At 38.0% G+C, this 8,680-nt stretch overlaps 1 protein-coding gene across 1 annotated transcript; it reads left to right on the forward strand.

Annotated features, from left to right (window-relative positions):
• The first annotated feature begins 37 nt into the window (after window positions 1-37).
• zmynd10 (zinc finger, MYND-type containing 10) lies at window positions 38-8,305 on the forward strand. Its single transcript, XM_042504873.2, has 12 exons — window positions 38-653; window positions 1,593-1,701; window positions 1,873-1,989; window positions 2,076-2,129; window positions 2,242-2,394; window positions 2,484-2,572; window positions 3,229-3,323; window positions 3,417-3,589; window positions 5,396-5,521; window positions 5,605-5,726; window positions 6,585-6,710; window positions 7,916-8,305. Exons 1-12 carry the CDS (start codon window positions 565-567, stop codon window positions 8,013-8,015), a joined length of 1,353 nt encoding a protein of 450 aa, XP_042360807.2. The 5' UTR covers window positions 38-564; the 3' UTR covers window positions 8,016-8,305.
• The last annotated feature ends 375 nt before the right edge of the window (window positions 8,306-8,680 follow it).

The following is an 8,680-nucleotide window of genomic DNA, read 5'->3' on the forward strand; positions in this document are numbered from 1 at the left end:
TTAGATAAAAAAGAAAATGCCACAGATTGAAGATTAAAGCACTGGAACAAGTGGATATAGAAGATCTCGTGTTATCAGAGTGAAAAAAAATATTCAGCTAACTTTATTTAAGCATAGTATAAAAAACAGTCAAAGTTGATTTTTTATCGATTTAACTTTTTGATTTATATTTATTTAATCATGTAAGATGAAACAAAAAAGATAAAAAAACAACAAAATAATAGAAATGTGTGATAATATAACAAACTCAATGAATAGCTTCAAATAAATAGCAAAAAATAAATCTTACACGTTCAAAAAGGAGTAGGAGGGGGTATAAACTTTTATTTCCTGTACTACAGATACAAAAACTCGTGCATGTATTTGTATACAGTCTATGTTTGGTTTATTGAAGGTGCCCGCCCCTCTCTGGCGACCGGGAGGTACTGCGCTGTGGGTGCGCTCGGTTTACAGTCACCATGACAACCACAGGAAGTGAGGGGTATCGCTAACATAAGGTAACTGGACTGGACTGAGGAGAAAGCTAAGAAACTTCTTCTTTTTCCTGTTTTTTCCTTTAACGACATGGACATGTCTGTAGTTGTGCCTGTCGAGGCGGAGGCGTTTGTTCAAAGTCTGGAAACTTTCTCTCTGAAGGAGGTGGGCTCTGAGAGGTAAGATAACTGGTTAATGCTAACTCACACAGCTAAACTAGCCAGGATATAACGTTAGATTTAATAATAGATGTATTTTCCCCAGTTACGGAATGTAACTAAGTACATTTACTCAAGTACTGTGCTGAAGTATGAATTTGAGGTGCTTGCGCTTTACTTAAGTATTTTAATTTCATACTACGTTATACTTTTACTCTACACTACATTTCAGAGGGAAATATTGTACTTTTACCTCACTACATTTATCTGATAGCTTTAGTTAATCTACAAATTATTATTTTTGCATAAAAATCATGAGCATTTATAAAATCTGATGTTTTGATTCAAATTAAATTACCAAACAGTTGATATATGTACAGCTGCAATGTTTAGTTTATTAATCAGTCAGTTGATTTGATGAAAGTGTACTGCCAACTGTTTTGATAAACATCTCAAAGTCTTTTCCTTTTCCCCTTTTTTAAAAAAATAATTTAGGGTTTTGGGGATGGTTTTTTTTGTAATATTGAGTTTTTTTTGGTTGTTGGTTGTTTTTATGTTTTTGGTTTTTTTGTGTGTGTGATTTCGATTTTTTAAAAATAATGTTGATAATTTTCAGCTTCACAGTTGAAGAAGTTGACTACAACAAAGCTACCATAATGAGAAATCTAGTTTGGGTTAACCAAAGCTACTTAGAAAAAGTAGTTCAACCTACAACAAGACAATGCAAAGTGCTTATAGATGCTTGCAGATATGACTTTGTGGATAAGTAAGAGCAGGCCTCAGGTTTTTTAGCACTTTATTTTAGGTATATGGTGCATAGAAACTGAATAATCTCTTCATGTCAGTAGTGATTCCAGGAACAGTAAGCAGACCTGTCACGGCCTGAGAGGTCTGTATGGTTCTCAGAGTAAAAGTTTGTGAAGCTTCACTGTGCTGTTTCATCATGTTTCTCTTTGACAGGTGGTTCAGACAGCACGAGCGCATTGAGAAACTTAACATGCAGGCGATACTGAATGCTTCTGCCATGCACGATGAGTTTATTAAGGAGCTCCTGGTATCATATGGAAAGGTGACTGCTATCCCTCTCTACACATGATGATGACAGTAGACTTTAGAGAAGCTCTGCAAACATTTCACAAGTCTCTTTAAACATTTTTTCTGGTTATATCCATTGGTTAGAATTACATACGACTGCATGACAAATTCATCAGACAAGCTTTGTTTCACCCTTTGTCTCTAGATACCTGTCCTGGTCCATGAAATGATCCTCATTGAAGTGTGGAAGCACAAAGTGTTCCCCATCTTATGTCAGCTGCAGGACTTTAATCCCAAGAGCACATTTCATCTTTACATGGTGGTGAGTGTAAAATCTGATGTTAAAATAATTCTCATCTTGCAGAGGTCATTACTGATTTCCTGTACTCTTCAATGCCTCCTTCTTAGATCCACCATGAAGTTACGATCATAAACCTGCTTGAAACGATAATGTATCATAAGGTCAGTGTGTAAATACATACCCCTAAATATGCCCTCACACACAACAAGGCAGTTTTATACATCTTGTTAAAGCTTTATGTGATGTGATGAAGAAGTTTTGTGTATCGTGCAGGATTCGTGTGAGGCAGCTGATGACTCTGTTCTTGACTTGGTGGATTACTGCCACCGCAAACTCACCTTGCTGGCCAGCAAAGCGACCACGGAGCGCACAGCGACTCATGACAAACACAATCTGACAGGAGGAGCAGCTGTTTCCAATATAGAGGTTTTAAAAAGTTGGAGATTCAAGCCTTTTTCTTTTGCTTTTCTTGCACTAAAAGTGATGAGTCACATCATTCCTTTCACTTGGTGTAGGAGTTGCAGATGCAGAGTGCTGTACTGGAGTTTGAAATTTCCCTGAAAGCTGTTTCTGTGTTGCGCTACATCACTGATCACACCGAGAGGTAAGACAGTGTGTGTTGACTGTCAGTAAGGTTTAGGGATACGAAACTAAAGGGGAGAATCTGACAAATCTTTCATACTTTTAGGCACTTACATTCTTAAGCCAAACTACTTATTAACCTTTTTACAACAAGTTCATTAATCAGTTTATATATAAAACACAAAACAGTTGTCAGATAGAAATGCATGTCACAGTTTCTCACCTTGGTTAACATCCTCGTATTCCTTGTTTTGTATAATCGTCAGTTCAAACCCAAAAGATATCAAATTTAAACCCTTTGAAACCTGAATCGGCATCACTTTTCTTGTGCTGCATTCAGAGGCCTTAACAAGTATTTAAATGTTCAAACACACATTTTTTTTCTTTTTACTGGGTTTTTTTCTTTCTTTTTTATACAAATTTTTGGGTCACAAGAAATCACTCAAATTTACTCAAGTTTCAAAGAGTTAAAATGAAATCAGATTTCTTCACTACTTTATTGGAACACAGAGCAAGTATTTGATCCACAAATTATCATTTGGAGGGCAAAGTATTCCTTTAAACAATTTTACTTTTCAGAATTTTATTAAGTTTAACTTTTCTATTAAGTTTATTAATTTACCAGTCATTTCATTTCTAAAGCTGAAAGAAGGAGAGGCTTTTTAATTTTCTCCACAGTGTCAGTGTCATCAACCGCATGCTGTGCACACATAACCTGCCCTGTGTGCTTGTTCAGCTGATTGACTGCTGTCCTTGGAGTCGCTATAAAGAAGGTAGAAATCACACCTCTTGCATATTAAATATGTCCTTATATTTTTTGCATGTGACCCTTTATGCAATTGCCTCCTCTCTGTCTCCCACTGAAGGTGAGGTAGAAAAGTACATTAATAACAGATGGCAGAAGATTCCTGTGGAGGACCATTTAAAGATGACAAAACTAGATGGTCAGGTCTGGATTTCTCTTCACAATCTGCTGCTGAAAGAAGACTGCCAAAGGAAATATGAATTCAACAATTTCAACAAGAATCAGATTTTAAAGGTAAACTGAACAAAATGTTGCCTTCATCATTCCTTTATTATCATCAGGGTCTTGTGCTGCAACGCTCAAGCTATTTGAAAACTAAAGCGTAGGAAGTGTGTGAGTGCCTGGTCATTGTCTTCCAACAACATATCTGATCTCTTTGCTTGTTAAAACACAGATTCAGTTTCCAAGGTTTGTTTTGACTAAGATGTTTCCTCCTATTATACGCTTTCTCATCCTCTTCCTGTTTCAGTAATTATATAACCAGAGAGCCTCATGCATCCTCCTGTAATCACTTTTTATCCTGTCCGATCACACGTTTGGTCGTGTGTGGGTGTGTGTGTGTGTGTGTAGTTCCTTCAGCCATTCTCATAAACTACTGGACCAATCACTCTCATATTTTTTGTGCTCAAGGACGTGGTTGAGGTGGTTTACAATTGTTGAACAATCTCTTTATTGACTTTTTTAAACCATCAATGACTGCTGATTCGTCACTCCTCTTAAGAGGCAGATTGTGATTTCTGATATAGGGCTTTACAAATAAAATTGTATTGAATTGACTTGACTTAAGGGCCGCAAGTTTTCTGGGAATCATCTCAGCTAAAAACAACAAGCCTAACCGTCTGATGCAGGACACATTTTGGTCTTCGTTGCAGCTCAAATACTTACATCCTTTGAAAAGTTTGGTCTTATTTTGATCTGGAGTAACTGAATATTAATTCAATACCTGATCTGTTATGATCCACTAAAGTTAGGCACATTACGAGACTAATTAGCTCCCGTTTTTGTTATCTTTGCCGTCATCTTGACTGTAAAAGGCCGGGAGGCATGATACCACACCAGTGTTTGCCTGCCCGGTTTTGTACACCTGCAGATTTGTTGATTTGGTCATTTTTAATTAAATAATTGTGCTGCTACCGTAATGAGGCTACTTAGTTTAACGATTTCTTTTTTTGGCGGTTTTAGTCTTTGTAATTGTTGTTATTTACAGAGTTCCCACAACCACGGGAAACCTGGAAAAGTTATGAAATTTCACAATTACATTTTCTAGGCCTGTAGAAGTCATGGAATTAGTAAAAAATATTGAAAATTTTGGAAAAAGTCATAGATTCATGTTGCATGTACTGAAATTGTTACAGAAATCTTCTTGGACACCCTTCCACGTAATGTAACATAACATAACATAGCAAATTTATTTTCTGAAGCTGTTGGTGTGACTCAGCTCTTGATGTGTGATGTTTTGTTTACAATCACATACATTTCGTGTTTACTCTCCCATCCATATATGCCACTTAAAAAAACAAGGGCAAGGAAAAAATAAATATGGTTCCTTGAAAAGTCATGGAAAAAATTCGTCCATGAAAATGTGTTGGAATCCTGAATTTCCTACTTTGTGTGCTGCAGCCTGCAGACAAAGTTAATGCTCTTAAAAGTCCAGTTATGAACGACACTGACCAAAGATTTGGGACTGTGTTTTAGCTATTAAAAATACATTCATCCTCATAACTATATCTATATCGGACACACAGTGCCTAATAGCAGGAAAACTGGATCTTCTCTGTTAAACGTGCTGCAGCTCTGTCAAAAATAGAATGAAGCAAATTTTCTTATTGGCTTTTGGGATGCTTCTGATATATGCTGCTTCGTGTTTGCTGAAATTACAAGAATTGTCTGTCGTGGCTGCGATCAGAACAGGAGGCCACCCGATGGAGATCTGCACTCTACAGCACACTCTGTTACTCTGCTCCTCTTGTTTTCCTATAGAGTACTGCTGTCATTGCTGCTGCTCTTTTTATTTGAGGCCTTATCGTTAATGTGCTACAGCTCCGAGGTTTCCTGACGGAGGTGTTGGTCGATCAGCTGCCAAACCTGGTGGAGCTGCAGCGTTACCTGGCTCATCTGGCTGTTTCAGACCCTGCCCCTCCCAAAAAAACACTCATTCTGGAACAGGTACACACTCACACATGCACACATATCTCTATACTGAACTGTGCCCCCCTGTGCATTTACTCTCAGCTTTGTTTTATGTGTAGATCCCAGAAATATGGAACCACATTGTGAGAGAGAATTCTGGGAAGTGGAAGGCGATAGCAAAGTATCAAGTGAAAGAAACATTCAACCCGTCTGAGAGTGACCTGAGGCTGCAGGCAAAAAGGTAATACTGCAGACACAGGTCTGAGCTAAGAATGTGCAATAGGGTTGGGCCACTGTGAAAATGTTCAAACCGGTTTGATATTAAGCCAAACACCAGACCGGACCTGTTTGCCGAATTTTACCTGGTGTGCCACATGATTCAACAGTTAATGCTGAATGGATTATAATGACACTGTGTCCCAACATAAAACGAGTGTCTAACTATCAAAAAGCATCACATAACAGCAGAGCTGTGTCCACACTGATTCATATGATGCATTTCTGTTACTTCATGTAAACAAACCACAAAGCTATCAGCTGTGCGCTTAAGATCAGACGGAGATGTAAACTCACAGCTCACAGCAGCACCTGCAGCCAGTAAGGACAGCTATTTTGTCGGCTTCAAATCCAAACTGTTGTCATATTAGCGAAGTTTTAGTCTTTTTAAGAGACTAACTCAGCCATGTCTCCTCTCATCTCCTCAAAAAGTAAACCAACAGCATGTGCCACTCTCCTCTCTGCTGAAATTTGATTTCTGTCATGTTTCTGACATCGGTCTTTGGCAGTAAAACACACACGACCTTTTAGATGCTGGTTCCTCCATTAGTAAATTCACAGACATGATATTATATAAATCACTCTGTCATAATGCTATACTAATGCTGGTGTTATGTTAGTGCTCTGACTTAACTACTTTTAAAAAATCCATAACGTGACATACTGACAAATGCCAGATCAACCAGTTAGCATAAATCAAAACGATTTAAGCTTGTGCACCAGACCAGCAAAACCGGAAAGCACCCAAACTCTGATGTACAAATAATCAACTTAATTAATTTGCTTTGTGATTATTACTGAGATAAATGTTGTTTAATACCAGGTTGGCTGAGACGTACAATTTGGATGTGATGGAGATTTTACTTCCTGAGAAGCCAAAGTGCGGATCCTGTGGGAAAGAGGCTACAAAGAGATGCTCTCGATGTCAAGGAGAATGGTACTGTCACAGGTGAGACGTACATAAATATTTGTCTCGTAGTATTGCAGATGCTGTAGCGGACTGGTAAGGTAAGGAGGGAGCTGAATCTGAAGGCAGAGCTTGTGATAAACCAGTTGATGCTCTTTCCAACCCTGACCTAGGATCACAAGCTTTAGGCTATGATGCAAAGAATGAGATCACGGACACAAGATACTAAAATGAGTGTCCTGTGCTCATCCCACAAAGGTGTTTGAAGGATTACATGTCCCATACGGCTTGAAAACGCCTCAGGCCCCAATCACACTAAGACACATTGCTACCACGTTTTTGGGAAAAATGCACAGGGTCAAACAGCGTGATGTGTCTTTGGAGCAGGGCTGTGTGTGCGACCAGCCAAACAATTGTGATTAACATGGAAAAAAGGATTTGAGCAGAAACAGAGCTCTTGTAGTTTAACTAAAAAAAAAAAAGTAGCCTACATGAAACTGTCACATCATAAGATCCCTCCCACATACAGTTTCAGAGCTAACTGGTCAGCTAGCCTGTGTATTGGTAAACAGCATTATTTAGGGAGTTTCACCTGCTCTTTCAACTCAGTGCATGTGCCTGCCATTTTATTATCCAAATATTCAGGTGACCTTGTATCATGCAGTTCATTATAATTAAATGCAGCCAAAATCAACCTTTAATCTGCATTTGCCATTGTCCCACTGTTTCTATCTACTGGCATTAGCCTGGGCCGAGTGTGACCCTGACGAGGGGAGTGACTCCATGCCTTGTACTTAAAAATGTCAAATATTTTTAACTTTTAATACAAATTTTAAAAGGGCCACAAAAGTGTGACACAAGACAGGTGCCAGGCACGCCATACCATAGGAAAACAATGGTATATCCACCTCTTTTTCTGGCCATTTACAGTATACCCACATATCAGCCAAAAAGCCAATGGAGGATATTGGAGAGTATATCCATGTCCTCCTCAGTAACCTATCCATCTACCTAGTAGTACACCCACCTCCTCCATGACCACTACACCTCTGGACAATTCGGCTACCTTGCTTTCCATCTTTGTTTCTACATCAGACATAAAACGACATCTAATCCATGACCACCAGACATACTTTTTTGTACTAATTATCTTAAAAAATGTTTTTGGTATATTAATATCACATACTAAATGTGTGATATGTTTCTGCTTATGAAAAGTCCGGTTCATTTCACTGTGTTTTTAACAGAGAGTGTCAGGTGAAGCACTGGCCTAAACACAAGAGAGCCTGCCAGCTCATGGCTGAGGCCACTGAGAAGATCCAGAAGGACCTGCACACCAGCGGCTAACAGAGAGGGTGCTGAAGCACACGTCAGGACAGGTGGCAGATGGGAGATTTTGTCACTGCTGAGTCACAAGATGGGAGAACAGCTCTGCATGTGATCTGCATGTACGGTCTGTAAATTTGGATTTGACCAATTATTTCTATGTTTACTGAAAGAACTAACGTATTTGTCAAGAGATTTTATACCCATTTGATTTTGTTATTCGACACAATGGAGTTGCATTTGACGTCATTTCATTAGCTGCAAATAAAAAAGCTTTAGCGACTTCTTCTGCCTATGTAACCTTGTCTATGTATTTGTTTTACTTACTGCTTGTCTGCTTTTTATTTTATTTCTTGGTCTATGCTATACCATGGCAGAAGAAATATTAATTTCCTTTACTTAAGTAAAAGTACTAATACCACACTGTAAAAATGCTTTGTTACAAGTAAAAAACCTGCATTAAAAATGTTACGTAAATAAAAGTAAGTAAGTATAATCAGGAACATGTACTTAAAGTATCAAAAGTAAAAGTACCTAATGCAGATAAATCTACAAAGAAAGAAAACAAAAAACACAAAAACAAAACAAAACAAAAAATAACAACCCGACCTCCCCAAAAAACCTCAAAACTATTTTTTTTAAAAAGAAAAAAAACTCCTAAAACTATATATTATTATTATTTTAAA

This window comes from Plectropomus leopardus, chromosome 2 (assembly GCF_026936395.1).
Source record: "Plectropomus leopardus strain MGB_pleo_1.0 chromosome 2, ASM2693639v1, whole genome shotgun sequence".
In the NCBI taxonomy this organism is placed as follows: domain Eukaryota; kingdom Metazoa; phylum Chordata; class Actinopteri; order Perciformes; family Serranidae; genus Plectropomus; species Plectropomus leopardus.

Excerpts from the sequence above, each read along its gene's own strand:
- zmynd10 (XM_042504873.2), top strand. The coding sequence starts at position 565 with ATGGACATGTCTGTAGTTGTGCCTGTCGAGGCGGAGGCGTTTGTTCAA. Across the intron at positions 1,990-2,075 it reads CATTTCATCTTTACATGGTG|ATCCACCATGAAGTTACGAT; the intron begins GTGAGTGTAAAA and ends CCTCCTTCTTAG. Across the intron at positions 5,727-6,584 it reads CTGAGGCTGCAGGCAAAAAG|GTTGGCTGAGACGTACAATT; the intron begins GTAATACTGCAG and ends GTTTAATACCAG.